The 17,988-nt window shown below is 34.9% G+C and overlaps 1 protein-coding gene across 1 annotated transcript; it reads right to left on the reverse strand.

Annotated features, from left to right (window-relative positions):
• Positions 1 to 16,315: 16,315 nt before the first annotated feature.
• LOC131861594 (phospholipase A1-Igamma1, chloroplastic-like) lies at positions 16,316 to 17,629 on the reverse strand. The gene has a single exon (XM_059214944.1). The coding sequence runs from the start codon at positions 17,627 to 17,629 to the stop codon at positions 16,316 to 16,318; it is 1,314 nt and encodes a 437-aa protein (XP_059070927.1).
• Between the last annotated feature and the right edge of the window lie 359 nt (positions 17,630 to 17,988).

The following is a 17,988-nucleotide window of genomic DNA, read 5'->3' on the forward strand; positions in this document are numbered from 1 at the left end:
GGGATCGTAGAACAGAGTACCATCTGTGATTTTAAAGAAGTAAATAATAATGGCCGCAGAGATCCAACACTTATTATTATAATCCCCGTCACACAAATGATCATAAAAATGATGCCTAAAAACAATCATTAACTGACAGTTCGCTTGCCCCCAATCTCTGTCTTTGGATTCTGGACCCCAAAAAGTGATCATGATTTTAACTTGAACCATTGATGTGATCAAATAATAATTGCTCCCTAACATCCCTTTTACATTGGGCCTCTCTGATATATTTAGCATCCACCTCTAAATTGACCCCTTCATTAGCTAAAAGGTCTGCAACCTTATTGCCTTCCCTTAGAGTATGAGTTATGAGAATACTAACATAGTCATTTAATAACTTTTTAGCACTTTCAATAGTATTAGTAATATTCCAAGAGGAAGAACTAGTACCTTTAAGAGCCTGAATGATATTGAGGGAGTCCCCTTCCAACCAATTTTTTTTAAAATTGAATCCCTGAGCAAGCTGGAGGCTTTTTAGCATAGCCCGAGCTTCAGCCACATGATTATTTTGGACTCCAAAAGGAGAAACAATAGCAGCAATGCAAACACCTTGAGCATTTATGATGACTCCTCCCCCACCGGACTTCCCATGGTTGCCTTTAGCAGCTCCATCAAAATTCACCTTGACCCAATCATAATAAAGAAATCTCCAAATAATATTTTCTCTCCTTGTCTTATTGTCATATCTGTAGACTTTGTGGATTAAATTCCATTAAATAAGGATGCCTTTTTCAATATCATTCATATCAGCAAAAAACCATTGTTTGTTGTTCCTGTGAGGAATATTTATGTTTTCTTTTATAGCCCTGCAAACTTTTTCAAAGACCCCTTGAGAAGTGCACTTAGCTTCCCTAAATATTCTGTTATTTCTCTCTTTCTAGATGCCCCAACAAGTCATGGGAAGGATTAAGGACCAAAGGTTCTTGATAAGAGGAAATTTGGTGGGAAAGATCCATTGCCAAATAATTTCCTTGAGATTGTTGTGCATAACCCAATCAACTTTCCAATTCACCCAAAACTTACTCCAGATTTCCCAAGAGAAGGAGCAATGGATGAACAGATGATCAACTAATTCTTCCTCTTTATGACATAGCTCACACCTGTTGGGGAACATAAAACCTCTTTGGGCCAAGTTATCAATAGTAAGAATCCTATTGTGAGTAGCAAGCCAAAAGAACATGTTGACTTTAGGGATAAGAATTCTATTCCAAACTTTACCCCATATTGGGTTGCTGATTTGGGTAAATGTGTTTTTATAGGCTGAGGCAACCGTGAAGTCGCCTCTAGGATTACTCTTCGAGAGGAACACATCATCAAAATCTTTGTTAATAGAAAAGGACAACAACTCTTGCTGAAGTAGCGAAAACATGGGGAAGTCATCAGATCCCGGAGCCTTATCCCCCTGAAAGGACAAGACCATTTTTTTAATTTCCTCAGCAGAGGAGATAACAAAAAGGGCCTTATTCTGGTTAGGATCAATAATCTTGGGGATGATGTCAACCAGATCCTGTTGCTTAGCAGAATCAATCTCCTTGCTACTGGTGAGGAGTTGAGAAAAGAAACTAACAGCTTCATCCCTAATATCATCCTCCTTAAGAATAATTTTGTCCTCAGCAATTAATCTGGAAATTCTATTCACAACTTTATGTTTCATAGAAGTCATGTGAAAAAATTAGTATTTCTATCCCCAACTTTCACCCAAATAGCCCTGGATCTCTGTCTTCAATAGATTTCCTCCCTAGAAATAATATTGTGAAGTTTGAATAATATATTCATCTTCCTTAGCCTTGGGATACTTTTTACAGCCATCTTTTTGTATTGAGTTTTAGATATGTTCTAATTCCTCCTTCAACTTTTTTTTTTGATTGAAAAATATCACCAAAGACCTTCTTGTTCTAGATCTTAATGTTATCTTTGACGTTTCTAAGTTTTTTAGCAACTTTGTACATGGCTGTTCTATCCACATCAATATTCCACCAGTTGGCAATGGATTTTTCCAGAGAGGGGTGAGAGATCCACATTTTCTGAAACCAGAAAGGGAAGCACTATTTACTCTTAATGGACTCAGCAACAAAGGAAATGGGATAATGATCCGAGCCAATTCTATTGACAAATGATAAGGAGCATCTATGAGAAAGTATCCAATCATAAGTAATAAGGGATCTGTCAAGCCTTACCTAAATGAGGTCTTCTCCGTCCCTGCGATTAGACCAGGTGTAAGAAGCTCCAGTGAGATCAATATCAATAAGAGCATTGACATTGATGAAGTCCATCAAATCAGATCTGCTATCTAGTTGGGCTTGAGTTCCTCCAAATTTTTCAGTTCCTTGCAAAGGAGTATTGAAATCTCCCATCAACAGCCAACTGTCCTTAGGGAAAGATCTTCTTTTTTGCTGGATTTTATCCCAAAATTTACTCCTAGTAGCTTTGGAATTAGGGGCGTAGATATTTGTGACTACCCATTCCTTTCCTTAAGAGATGCTTTTAACTTTCATAGATATGATATTATCATCTTCATCAATCATATCTCCTAAAATAGTTTTCTTGTTCCAAAAATAGCCACCCCACCAAAGGCCCCATTCGAGCTACTACCACAGACCCCTCCATTTTTAAAGAAATTTAAATTCTCAACTTTCTCCTTACTCATTTTGGTTTTTTGCACAAGGATAATATCCGACTTATGGTCTCTAATGAGATTCCATAATATATCCTGTTTATTGAGACCATTTAGGTCTCGAATGTTCCATGAGATTACCTTCATTTGGAAACCTAGGGGAAGGATTCCTGTATAGTTTTCTGCCTTCCATCAGCTATGTTTTGCTTACTCTCCTAGTCCCTATGCCATTTCATGGATTTATGTCCCTGCGGAGATTTGGATAGACCAATATTTGCCTTGGATCTGGTCCTAGTTTTCACCCCATTAGGGCATCCCACCTTCTTTTTTCCATTCCCTATTATTTCTTCCTCATGTTCATCTCTGAGATCAGCTTGCATGTTATTCCACAATTCTCCTCTTTTCTGGGATGAAGTGGGCGTGTCAACTCCAACATTCTGGAGTAATGCATTTAGATTAACCTTAGGCAATCTGAACTTGTTCTTCCTTCCATAATTAACTTCATGTCCTTCCAAATCATTTGGGCTCTCTTTATCTCTTTTTATCGCTGAAAATTGAAGGGCCTCATGTTGAGCTTCAGTTGCATCCTCAATCTCACCTTCTTCAAGAATCTCTTCAATGATTACATTCTCATCCTCCTGAGTCTGTAGGACCTAAAAAATATTGACTGATTTGATCTCAAATCCACTGATTTCATTATTTTTATCTTCCTTCAAAAGGGGAGCCTTAAGAGGGTTAGCATTTCTATCACCTTTTGATAAGTCTTTTATGTTACCATGAATTCCACTTCCTCCTTTCACTCTACTATCTACCTTAATATTATTCTTTTCTTTCCATATGTATTTATGGGGATTGTTAACCTTCATAGGTTTTTTGGGGTTGCTAGGGCAAGCCTTATCCCAGTGTCCATCTTTCTTACAGGAAAAGCACACAAAGGGGAGGGACTCAAACTCTATTGTCTATTCCCATAAACCAAGTTTGGAATTTATATCAATAGAGCTAGGAAGATCCATCTTTTGCGAAATATTGACACAAATGCGCGCATAAACCAGTCTCTTTCGAGCTGCAGTCGTTGGATCTATCACAACAAGCTCCCCAAAGGAGTTCGCTATTCCTGAGAAAACGTCCTCAACCCATAATTCAAGCGGCAAGCCTGACAACCTTACCCAGATCAGAGCAGATTCAAAGAAGGAATCATTGAGTTCCATATTAGGAGACCATTTTCTCATGGATAGGGAAGATTTACCAAACGTCCAAGGTCCACCGCTTAATGTTGCTTCCATATCTTCCTGACAAGAAAAGGAAAAAACAAAAAAACCCCTTGACAGGGCTAAAACATCAACCTGTCCTTTCAGCCTCCATTTTCTCTTAACAAATGATCTAACATCCCCAATATTGGGTCGTGGTCCAACAAACTTTCCCAACAGAGAGAAGGCCATTAAAGAAATGCTATGATCAATAACCAAATTTGGAACAACAATAGCTAATCTACCCGTTTATCTATCAGAGATGTCTTCCACAAAGGGGAAGGACAATTTTCCAGTTGGTTTATTTGCAAAAAGAATAATCTAAGGTTTGAGAGCCTTCACCTCTGTAGTCTTTTCTAAGTCAGCTTTCACACCCTCGGGACCCGATTTTGGAAAATCTTTCATCTTTTTGCGGTCCAAAGGAGGGTCCCGATGCCGTGGGTCCCCATCTAGTCTCCCATCCTCATCATCCATCGCTTGTCCTTGAGCTGCAGAGGCAGTAGAACCAGAGGACCCAACCTCGCTATTCCCTCCATTTCCAGAATTCAAATTTCCCTCTACTTGTGCTGTTCCCTCCATTTCTCATTTTTTCATATTTGCTCTATATGGTTAATTGTTAAGTTGTATTGTTTACTAGTATCCGTTCCTACCGACATATGTCTGTTCTTTATTGGTACTTGACTTTTTTAAGGTTGTATTGTGGGCTAAAAGTTATAATTTTTTAACAATTGATTCACCCCCCCCCTCTCATTTGTTCACCGGTTATCCTAACAATCCCAACTCCTATTGAGGTGGAGGTGAGTCTTGCCTATCTTCTTGTGAGTAGATGCTTGGAGAGGTTTGAGATGGCTGTTTTCCTTAGACTTTCTGTTTGGGTTTTTCTTTCTTGGTTTAGGTACCCAGGTTAAAACCCAACACTTTGGGTTTGGGGATCCTTCCAAATCCCCATGGGGTGGATGTTTTTAGCCTTGAAAGCTTTATGATAACCCCTATTTTCTTTTTTTAGAGGATGGGTCATTATGTCTATCTCTCTCATGGCTCCATGGTTGCATTATATTGATCACATTTTCAAAGGTTTGTTAGACATTTCATAGTGGGGTTGTAGATAAGTGTGATAAATTTATCAAGTCCTTTTAAGAGACAAATTTTCTGGTAGGTGATTAATACTTTTTTTTTTCTCTATGTATTTTGTGAGCATTATATTTCCTTTGGTAATGATATACATTCAATATGAATGAATTGATTCATAAAGTCCAAAGATGACTAAAACGCTTTAATATTTAATTTGAGCATATGGAATATTGTTAATGCCTTGGCAAGAGTTTGTGAAGTTCTAAATACGTGACTTGATTATATTATAAGTCTAAGGCTTTTATTTGAGGCATGAGATTTCTTTAATCTTTTGGTGGTTTATAAATACATTAGAATCACACCTAATGTTTGGCATTGGAATTACCTATGGTTTGACATGGTGAGAAAGTTTTAAGAATGTGGAATTTAATCAAGTATTATCTCTTTTTAGTTCTACAACTTCTTGAGGTATTCTTATTCCATCTTGTGCATAGATACCAACCCAAATAGTGAATTCACCATGTTGATGTTGTGCTACAATGATTTTATGTGGGCCCCATTAAGAGTACACTTGATGATGCTTGTATATTAAATCACAATGGTATGCACCCCATCAAATATAGACTGTGCAATAGTACTCCCTTTCTTGTGGTAAACCCACAAGTTCAACTGTCAACCCATGATGATTTAAGCTATAATAGTACATTACAAGAAGTAAACATTCAATGATCTTGGGTGGGTCAATAGGCAATTCGATTGGTTCCACCTCATAGGCACACACCACACCTTAATCCCACATCCCATTGGTGTCATCAACAATTGAATGTCACCTCATCATCCAACAAAAAGAGTGGATTATTAAAAGTCAAATTAGAACACATTACAAACAATGGGCTATCAATAAACTGAAAAGTTATTACCACTTTCTAATTCAGACTAGCCATCCTAACGTCCAAAATATGAACATGTCAAATTAGGACTCTAGTTGAAGCTAAAGTCTTCTTGGATTTATTCAAGCTCTTTAATCACCTACTTGAGTTTCTTTGCCCTTTCTTTGTTTTCTTACTTTGTGAATTGTTCAGTAACAACAAGCTAATTTTTGGCTTCTAGAAGCATGGTTTGTGTATTCTCCAAGGCCTCCTTAATATCCGTAAGCTCCAAGGTTATCTTATTAACTTCATCTTATTTTACTTTCAATGGATTAGCAAAAACTTCAGTAATTTTTATGATTTCATCTCTATCTAAAAGTAATTGCAACCATATTTGATTGACCCTAAAGCTTCTTTTACCACTCATAAATTTGCAAGATTAAATTTACCATCCATCTCCCTATGTCTTCTCTAAATTAGGTCCTTCTAATAGAGGACTTCCATGATCTTGTGAGTGTCATCAAAATAGAATAAGGAAACTACAATTATATCCTCAATGACCTTCAACTAATTCTTCAGACTATGTGTTCAAAACGAGCATCTTGAAAAGAATTTTCTAATTGGTCCTCCAAATCAGCCACCTTAATGTCATACTCTTTACATAGTTTACACTCACAAGTTAGAAGAATCCCTTGGTAAGAATAAAATTCATCAACTACTGCAATATTATTATCTTCGATTACTTATGGTTTGACATGGTGAGAAAGTTTTAATAGTGTAGAATTTATTCAAGTATTATCTCTTTTTAGTTCTACAACATCTTGTGCATAGATACCAACCCAAATAGTGAATTCACCATGTTGATGTTGTGCTATAGTAATTTTATGTGGGCCACATTAAGAGTACACTTGATGATACTTATATATTCAATCAAAATGGTATGCACCCCAGCAAATATAGACCGTGCAATAGTACTCCCTTTCTTGTCGTAAACTGATAAGTTCAGCTGTCAACCCATGATAATTCAATCTATAATAGTCGTTTACAAGAAGTAAAGATTCAATGATCTTGGGTGGGTCAATAGACAACTCAATTGTCTCCACCTCATAGGACCACACACAACACCTTAATCCCACATCCCATTGGTGTCATCAACAACTAGAAGTCACCTCATCATCCAACTCAAAGAGTAGATTATTGAAAGTCAAATTAGCACTCATAACAAACAATGGGCTATCAATAAACTTAACAGTTATTACCACTCTCTAATTCAAACCAACCATCCTAACGTCCAAAATTTGAACATGTCAAATTAGGACTCTACTTGAAGCTAAAGTCTTCTTGGATTTATTCAAGATCTTCAATCACCTACTTGAGTTCCTTTTCCCTTTCTTTCTTTTCCTACTCCGTGAACTATTCAGTAACAACAAGCTAATATTTTGCTTCTAGAGGAATCATTTGTGTATTCTCCAAGGCCTCCTTACTATCCTTAAGGTCCAAGGTGAGCTTATTAACTTCATCTTATTTAATTTTCAATGAATTAGCAAAAGCTTCAGTAATTTTTATGATTTCATATCTCTCTAAAAGTAATCCTAACCATATTTGATGGACCGTAAAGCTTCTTTTACCACTCATAAATTTGCAAGATTAAATTTACCTTCCATCCCCAAATGTCTTCTCTAAATTAGGTCCTTCAAATAGAGGACTTCCATGATCTTGTGAGTGTCATCAAAATAGAATAAGGGTACCACAATTATATCCTCACCGACCTTCAACAAATTCTTCAGACTATGTGTCTCAAAACTAGCATCTTGAAAAGAATTTTCTAATTGGTCCTCCAAATCGGCACCTTAATGTCATACTCTTTACATAGTTTAGGCTCACAAGTTAGAACAATCCCTTGGTCAAAATAAAATTCATCAACTACTGCAATATTCTTAGCTTCAATTTATAATGTAATATTTAATTTTATTTATTGATTGGACCACATATTTGATTGAGTGTCCAAGCGTCTTGACATGTGAAACATCACTTCTATTTTTTTTACTATCTATTTTTTGGTGAATCTTCTATCCTGTAAACCAAAATAAATTATTTCCTTTTTAGTGAACTAGTTTTTAAGCTTGTCAATTCTCTACTCTACTAATTTTTATGAGAACTCACAAGCTATATGTGAGACATCTTGTTCCTTTCTAAAAATGGCCAAAATTTGAAATTTTACCCACTTAGAGATTCATCATCTTCATTTAAAATCAAGCAAAAAATAATTAACATGGATGCCTTAACATTTTATGCATGATATTTTTTTATTTTGGTAAATAATCATTGGAACATTCGGAGAATTAAATTATTACACTCGAGATCAATAAAAATAACGAATGATCTCACCTTGTCCATAAATTTTAAACTTTGAGCCCTCTTATCAAAAGAAGGGCTTTTAGTACCACCCAACCCATGAAATATTTTAATAATAATCTATAAAATCATTATTATATAGTGTTATATGAGCTATAATTCTTAAGAATTTACTGAGACAAGAGGTAACTTCAAGTTTTAATCCTCACGAGGATGTTCCATAAGCTTCTGTTGGACCAATTCAACATCCTGCAATATAACTGTTCTACCTTAGAAAAACATAATTCCAATTATAGCAGCTTAATAAGAAAATTATCTATAAATTGCACAAACTCCAATTCTATTCCAATCATTAAGAGCCAATTTTTCACTTCCTTTTCTGTCTATAATTGCCTAGGCCGAATACACTTCATTTAATCATTGAAATATTTTGATAAATGGCCGACAATCTAATTTTCTTTAGATGCAATAATTTACCAAGTTTAAATGTTTTCCAAAATGTCATGCAACTCAAGAAAGTTTAATAGATGCTAGTCTCCCAACAGGTTGGCAAGACCACTACCTCTAATACCTGTGTAGGAAACCACATCAGTTGTAGCAACATTTTTTTGTAATTTTTCCCCAATTTTAGAGAATTATCATTAAGACAAATAGTTTGCACGCATTCTATGGAAGAGATTTCATATTGAGGTATTTGGTGATAGTTTGTTGAAAACAATGCAACATATATGTTGCTTGATGAATTTCATTCATGAGTACTATAGTTTGATATGTTTGTGTCCATAATTGTAACATATTGTACCATCTACTAAAAAAGATTATCATTTTTTAACATATTGTATCATTCGGTATGTTTGTTAAAAAAAAAGGTGTCTCTCTAATGGATTACAAGCAAGTCTAGAATCAGACTGCCTAACTATATTTTCTAATGATATCCTATCCCATAAGGAGAAATTTGAGGATGAACTATTGGTTTTGGTGTAAGATATGATGAAGGGGAGGTCTCCTGATTTGTCTTTTCCTCATCCTTCCCCCAGTGATACACCCTGTGTCTCTCGTTATCATACCGACTCTTACCACCCGAGTCCTCCTGAATGTTTTTAGTCAGGTCACAATATCTGGGTTCTTCCTTCCCCTATTGTCCACTCGAATCCTGTGTCGCATCACCCTGCCCGTTCTCAGATCCATCCCCTACCCGGGCTGTGTCAACTTCAAATGTTTCAAAATCACACTTCTCCCAACAAACTGCCTGCTTCTCCCGCTCTTCTTAGCTTTGTTTAAACCCTTGTTGCTGCTTTCTTTCAAATGTTGATAGAATGAATATTCATATAATATCGAGGTGGTGAAAGTAGTACGAATGCATTAATGCAAATATCTTTTGAAAGGATTGATTGTAATTGAGAACATAAATGCATGTACATAGCTCAAAAATGTTTCATGATCAAACAACTAACAAACCATGTCTAGGGTGCATTATGTTCATGCTGATTAGATGAGGAACAATGATTCTATTAGCGAGACAAGATTTGTCTCATTTTAAAAGAGAGTAGATGTGAGAAGTGAGAGGCTGGTGAGTTGGTTTGTTTTCACACCCGATACTATGCAGTTTGCCCACATTGCCCAAAAATTATTTTAATATTGCTTGTTTGAAACATTGATAAGAACAATTGCTTCTTTGAAACATCAACAGGAACAGTTGGTTGTTTCAGATGTCTAGAAACAAAAAGAAGACATAATAACCAATTTTTGAGTGTGAGACAAAAACGTCAAGCTCACCATATGCAAGCTTTCTTGCAAGTGTAGCCTATTGACTAATTAATCCTTATAACCCCCAAAAGTGCTTTATTTAAGTATTTAATTATTTTGGGCACCTTAGGTACAAGGTTAGGCAAATCCAACCTTTAAAACTTTCCATTCTCTCTCCAACAAGATATTATACCAATATGCCCACTAAATTGTTTTAATTAAATCAATACAACCTCTATAAATTTAATTAAATATAGGTCAACATTACACCCGAGTTGTAAAACTGGTTTAAATGCATTAAAATTAAAATTGGCTGCATAGGAGTGATGATAACCAAACATAATCGAGACACTTATTATAGATAGATTCTCTCTCCAAGAATATTGGAGAGCACACCAAAAGTCTAAAATAACCTCAAAAACTACCCTCTAAGTCCTTTAGGCCATCCAATCTTGTTGGTAACATAAAAAATACTCTAATATGGTCGATACACACCCATAATATTAGAGCCAACTACAAAGCTACATAACATGAAAATGCGGACATTACACTTATCCCTTCTATAAGATTTATTTGTGTAATGTCCCCTTTATTTGGACCTTAAATTTAATTAAATAATAAAAATTTAAGTTGTCAAAATTACATAAATTTAATAACAACTTAATTTAATTATCTAATAAGGTTATAAAAAAGACGTTAATTAAAAGGTTCTATTTATTATTTCCCATTTTAAAAAGACAAATATTAAAAGGTAAGAGAATTTTAAAAGGGTTTCTAGAAGCTCCCTTGGCGAGTTATAAAAAGACACTTTGAGTCTCTATTGGGTATGCTTAGTTTATTCTTTCTCTAGTATAGCTCAAAAAGATTTTAGATTTTAGTTGAGAAGCCCTAGTATGGAAACCCTCAAGTTTGGAGGAATTGGATGAAAACCTAGTTTCATTCTTGAAGCAGTTTCAATTAGCATTCGCGGTTGCATTGTATTGACGATCTCAGATTTTGAATGGTTTATTAGAGATTTCATAGGGGGGTTGAAAGTAAGTTTGATAAATTTATGAAGTCCTTTTAAGAGACAAATTTGCAGGTTGGAGATTAATACTGGTTTTTTCTCTATTTATTCCATGCGCATTATATTGCCTCTGGTAATGATATACTTTCAATATGAATGAATCGATTCATAAAGTCTAATGATGAATAAAAAGATTTAATATTTAATTTGAGCATATGGAATATTTTTAATGCCTTGGCAAGAGTTTGTGAAGTTCTAAATACGTTACTTGATTATATTATAAGTCTAAGGCTTTTGTTTGAGGCATGAGATTTATATATATTTTTGGTTCTTTATTAATACATTAGAATCACACCTAGTATTTGGCATTGAAATTACTTATGGTTTGACATGGTGAGAAAGTTTTAATAATGTGGAATTTATTCAAGTATTATCTCTTTTTAGCTCTACAACATCTTGACATATGCTTATTCCATCTTGTGCATAGATACCAACCCAAATAGTGAATTAACCATGTTGATGTTGTGCTATAGTAATTTTATGTGGGCCACATTAAGAGTACACTTGATGATACTTATATATTCAATCAAAACGGTATGCACCCCAACAAATATAGACCGTGCAATAGTACTCCCTTTCTTGTCATAAACCGACAAGTTCAACTGTCAACCCATGATAATTCAATCTATAATAGTCCATTACAAGAAGTAAAGACTCAATGATTTTGGGTGGGTCAATAGACAATTCAATTGGCTCCACCTCATAGGACCACAAACAACACCTTAATCCCACATCCCATTGGTTTCATCAACAACTAGATGTCACCTCATCATCCAACTCAAAGAGTGGATTTTAGAAAGTCAAATTAGCACTCATAACAAACAATGGGCTATCAATAAACTTAAAAGTTATTACCACTTTCTAATTCAAACCAACCATCCTAACGTCCAAAATTAGGACTCTACTTGAAGCTAAAGTCTTCTTGGATTTATTCAAGATCTTAAATCACCTACTTGAGTTCCTTTGCCCTTTCTTTCTTTTCCTACTTTGTGAACGGTTCAATAACAACAAGCTAATATGTCTGCAATATTCTTAGCTTCAATTTATAATGTACTATTTAATTTTATTTATCAATTGGACCACATATGTGATTGAGTGTCCAAGCCTCTTGACATGTGAAACATCACTTCTCTTTTTACTCCTATCTATTTTTGTGGGATCTTGTATGTTGTAAACCAAAAGAAATCACTTCCTATTTTGTCAGCTAGTTTTTAAGCTTCTCAATTTTTTACTCTACTAATTTTTATGAGAACCTACGAGCTATATGTGAGACATCTTGTTCCTTTCTAAAAATGGCCAAAAATTAAAATTGTACCTTCTTAGAGATATCATCATCTTCATTTGAAATCAAGCAAACATGGATGCCTTAACATTTTATGCATGATGTTTTTTTATTTTGGTAAAGAATCATTGGAACATTCAAATAATTAAATTATTGCACTTGAGATCAATAAAAATTAAAAAATGATCTCACCTTATCCATAACTTTTAAACTTTGAGCCCTCTTATCAAAAGAGTGGCTTCTGGTACCACACAACCCATGAAATTCTTTAATAATAATCTATAAAATCATCATCATTATATCATTATTATATAGTGTTATATGAATTGTAATTCTTAAGAACTCATTGAGACAAGAGGCAACTTCAAGTCTTAATCCTCATGAGGATGTTCCATAAGCTTCCGTTGGACCAATTCAACATCCTGCAATATAATTGTTCTACCTTAGACAAACATAATTCCAATTACATCAGCTTGATAAGAAAATTATCTAGAAATTGGAGACTCCAACTTTATTCCAATCATTAAGAGCCAAATTTCCACTTTTCTTTCTATAATTTCCTAGGTTGAATACACTTCATCAAATCACTGAAATATTTTGATAAGTGACCCACAATCTAATTTTCTTTAGATGCAATAATATACCAAGTTTGAATGTTTTCCAAAATGTCATGCAACTCAAGAAACTTTAATAGATGGTAGTCTCCCAACAGGTTGGCAAGACCGCTAGCTCTAATACCTATGTAAGACACCACCTCAGATGTAGCAACTCTTTTTTTATAATTTTCCCCAATTTTAGAGAATTGTCATTAAGACAAATATTTTGCATGCATTTTATAGAAGAGTTTTCATATTGAGGTATTTGGTGATATTTTGTTGATTAGAAAGCAACATATATGTTGTTAGTGAACTTATTTCATGAGTACTTTATTTTGATATGTTTGTCTCCATATTTGTAACATATTGTATCATTTAGTAAAAAAACATCATATTTCCTAGTTCATGTTGTATCATTCAGTATGTTTGTTAGAAAGAAAGGTGTCACTCTAATGGATTACAAGCAAGTCTAGAATAAGACTGCCTAACTATATTTTCTACTGATATCCTATCTCATAAGGAGGAAATTGAGGATGAACTCTTGGTTTAGGTGTAGGAGAGGTTATAGTCAGGCAAAGGGAAGCAATTATCCTTCAATCTCAATGGAAGATTAGTGCATTTACATGCTTTTATATTGCCATCTGAATGACTCTATTTTTTGGGTGTTTTTTAAATTAGTTTTTGGGTGCTACGAGGCTCCATATTTTAGTGCCATAGGATGTAATCATAGAATATGGCTGTTAAGGAATTCTATTTGGCTAATGTGAAGATTGTGGACAGGTTTACCACGAGCTAGGTATACATAGTTATTGAATCTTTTTATGCAGTTTTATTTCTCTTCATATGTAAGTCTCTGTGTCTAGAATATGATAGGGTATGAGATGCCATCATATGGCTGCAAGGAATATTTCTACTCTATTAGTGTTTTTTAGTGTGTATATTATAGTGTATTTGGATATTTTTATAAAAAATTAATATATATGCAATAATAATTTATCTATGTAATCTAGCAATTGTAGCTACAAATACTCATTGTTAATAGAGGATTTAATGCTATTAGAATATTGCATATTTTATATATAGTTTTGAAACATAATTTGCATGGAACTCATTTAATGTTGGTTTTTTTAATTGAACGTCATAGGCCTAGACATTGTGTACATCTAAACAAGGTGTTTTTGCTTGATCTATTAGGTCAGGAAAGCTAAGTGAAATATTACTCATAAATCTTGAATGCAACTTCTAGGAAGTTAATTCCAATTGATTGATGGGCATGGATCACTTGATAGTGTAGTGTAGTCGATTGCTTACAAATACAATTTCACACTCACTTTGGACCCACTTTGGACGTTATGTTCAGTTCATGTATGATTGTGCTTAGTTTCAGGAATGTTTTTGAATACTAGGTGCAATCCGCTACTCATGAGCGTTGTTCTCGTCTAAATTTTGCGCAGTTTGAGTTGTTGTTGGATAGTAGCTCTCGTGTCTCACAAATTTGTTCGAATCGCTCTATGAGTCCTTCAAAGGTGAAATCTAAATTCCATGAGGCATTCTGATAGTTTGATACTATCCCATAAGTTTTATAAATAGCGACGTTTTAAAATACTCATATACATCTTGTGTATTTTTTAATTGTACTTCCAATAAGGTAAATGATTTATTTCTTAGTCCAACCTTTACTTTTATGGTTCTTCCTTCAAGTGGAGCTTGATACTCATTTTGCACAAAAAATAGACATTATAGTATGTAATATTTAAAGGGGAGGAGGATAGTGAATAGATCATTGTTTTATTTATATACATCCTACAGTTTGCTACTCAAACACTAGCTTATTTCTATTTTAGGCTAACTTTTATGTATAAAAATCTGATTCGTTCTTAAATTTTTTATCCTACTAGAATTGAAACTTTTAGGGTCCTATTTCCAAAAGTCCTCTATGATCTCTAGGTTGAATTACGTTAACTTGAATCTTAGGAGGTTCAAGATTTGCTTCCCATTTTTTTTATTGTACTCCCATCCAAATAGAAGTGGATCTAAAATAAAGAACGTTTCCTTTTTAAAAACTCCATACATATTGAGTAATATTGCTAAGTTATTGAAAAAATTCTATGGATAACAATCTATCTATGAGAAATTTGGTAAGCCAAAAGGGTTACTCATAATTGTGCAATATTATCATTGTATGTTGTTGTCTAAGGAACGAGTCCAAAAAACTAAAAAGTATTAGTAGATTTTGGAGATTGCATGTGTCCAAACCGAATCTATGGTCATCTTTAGCAAGTCCATGAAATTTCGTATGTAGGCTGATTGCAAAAATACTAGGCAAAAAGTGGCATTTTAATAAATGATTAAATATATAAGAAAGAAAGAGTACTTAAGAAATTATTGTCCAATAAAATTGGCTATTTGATATTGTATTATAGTTTCCTTGGATTATACATAATTGATTTCAAGGATTTGGTATTGAGCTCATGTAAAGCTCCTAACTTAAAATCATACACTTGTCATTCACGATTTAATCAAAAAATGAAATCAAGAATAAAAAATGCATCCTTTATATTTTGTTGATAGTTGATAAGATTGATTGGTAAAGAAGGAAGCTCAATATTTTCACCATCACAATTTAGTTCCTTATCAAGAAAGCTAACTTGATTCTTTGTAGTCCCTTATGTCTTCTTCAAGCTCTCATAAATTAAATGCAATGCCTCCCCATCATGGGGAAGTTGCGGCATTACCATAGTAGCCTCCACAATAATTGTCACATCCCTAGACAATCATTGTTTTAGAATTATAATGTGTTGGATGTATACTTGTATAATCTTAAAGTATGGGTGCAATTGAGCGACAATAAAATGTGCTAGTGTAGAGCTATATACCTAGAAACCAAATATTTGGTAATCTCATAATTATAGATAGTATGGCATGCATACATGCAATCCTCAACTAAAGTTCTCGGTAGATTTAGATAGCACTAGAACATTCATATTGTCACTAATTCTGAGGATTAGAGAAAGATTTGAGAACTTACCCTTGTTGACTATTTTTACAAATTTTGTATGAAGGTATTTTGGGCTACAACAGAGCTGAGGCGTATTATCTCTTGTTTAATAGCAATGTTCATAATTAAAATCAATACTGATTTACGCGTACTTTTATTATCTATCAGATTACTGATGACACGTGATTGTTTTCTATGACAATCAAAAGCTAATTTGTATCATCCACAGCTATGAACTCCTGCATAGTTGATTTCATTTCACGCTAAAGGTTAAGCTTTGAAGTTAAATTAATTCAATAATGAATGTGACAACATGTTAAATATATACATCCAGATAAAAAGAATAATTCAATAACCAACACAGTTGTGGTGACATTGCGGCGCAGAACGTTGGACGTTGATGTCATCTGGAGTTGAGTGAGACATGAATTATTCCTCTTCTGATGGCTGCGTCCATTTGCCATCTGGACCTTTAACGAGGCCCTTGTTCTGTTCCTGCCACCATTTTGGAGGAATTTCATATTTCTCGCGCAATAAATCACAGCTCTTATTAACCAGAGCATGATCTCTTCCACTCCAAGAAAACGGCTGCTTACTTCCAACATACCCGTCCAGTAAATGCAAGTAAAGCTCTAAATTATGAAAGTAGGCAAGATTATGGGTGTGCTGAATGAATGGAGAATTGTTGTGTAAAGGAAGCTCGAAGCCAACATGAAAGTATGTCCACGGAAGCCAATGCAGCAATTTGCTGAGGCATCCCACGTTCTCGTTCATACAAACTCCGGGCACTTTGGGAACCACGTCACGCTTGTTCACAAACCTCAGCACTTTCACTCCAATCTCCTCCACCCGTTTAGCAAACGCAAGATTTCCCACCCGGGGAGAGGCAAAAGCGAAGACGGTGACGGGAATTTGATGAAAATTATGCTTGGTGCAAAGCATTTGTTTGATATCATAAGCGCTCAAGGTTGCAAGAGCAGCTCCTAAGCTGTGTCCCGTAAATGTTATGCTTAAATTGTCCATCTCTTTTTCATAAACTTGAATCAATCGTTCTATCTCTGAGACTACCAAATCTCTGGTGCTGATGTTCACAGTGGCTCCTGCAGCGCCTTGACGGTGACGGACAGTTGAAGTATAGCAGCTCAGGAATCCTCTCTCAATTAGTACTCCATCCGCGAAATGATGCTCTTGGTTTTTGCCTGTCCTCTTGCATCTATAGGATAATCTTGTAGGTACAAGAATATCTCTCAGGTCTTCTATCCATTCTTCAGCAGTCTGAGTTCCTCTCCATGCAATCACTATGTCTCGTCGTCCAAGCCTTCTTATCTCATTTGGATCCGTGCAAACTGCAATAAAACCCAACCAAACACCTTGGTCTTTTGGTTTCTCACCAAAAACTTGATTTAACAGATTAGTATTGGCGTAAACATATTTAGTGACTTGGTAGCCACTTTCAGACATGCCCATCTTATTGAACAGATCTCTTTTACTGTGATAACATGTGCCGTAGTTTTTGGAGTAGCTTTTGCCATCAAATGCGTCGTAACAAAGCTGTGCCAAATTCCCATATCTGAGAGCTTCAGCTTTCAAATTGGGCACCATGGGATCAAGCAAACCATTCCAATTATGGGCACCTTGTATATCTCTCCATACGTCACATAGCTGAGGCTGCGTTGAGTTAGTTTGGGAACTGGGTAATAATACAGCATTATCTTCAAGCTGGGGCAATGGAAATACGGCCATTGATTGACTGATAGAAATTAAGGAATCAATCAAATAATTGTGTCTGATTTCTGGGATGTCAAACAATGATCGGCCAGACAAAGCGTTCGAGGATGAATACAAGGTTTAAGACGAGCACCTTATAAATAGAAAATCACGCACTACAATAGCAGACAATCACGCACTACAATAGCAGACAAAGTAGAATTTCAATCTTCCAACCTGAACTTCTTCTTGTTGACGAGAATTGGGCATATAAGGCTTTGACTTCCCTTGTTCTTCCCGCGTTGTTGTTTTCAAACCTAACGTTCAGACACTAGATTAATACTACAGTATTTATTCAAAGACTATAATCAGAAGGTGTCAAGCTCCCCCACACA

Source organism: Cryptomeria japonica, unplaced genomic scaffold, assembly GCF_030272615.1.
Source record: "Cryptomeria japonica unplaced genomic scaffold, Sugi_1.0 HiC_scaffold_28, whole genome shotgun sequence".
Taxonomy (NCBI): Eukaryota; Viridiplantae; Streptophyta; class Pinopsida; order Cupressales; family Cupressaceae; genus Cryptomeria; species Cryptomeria japonica.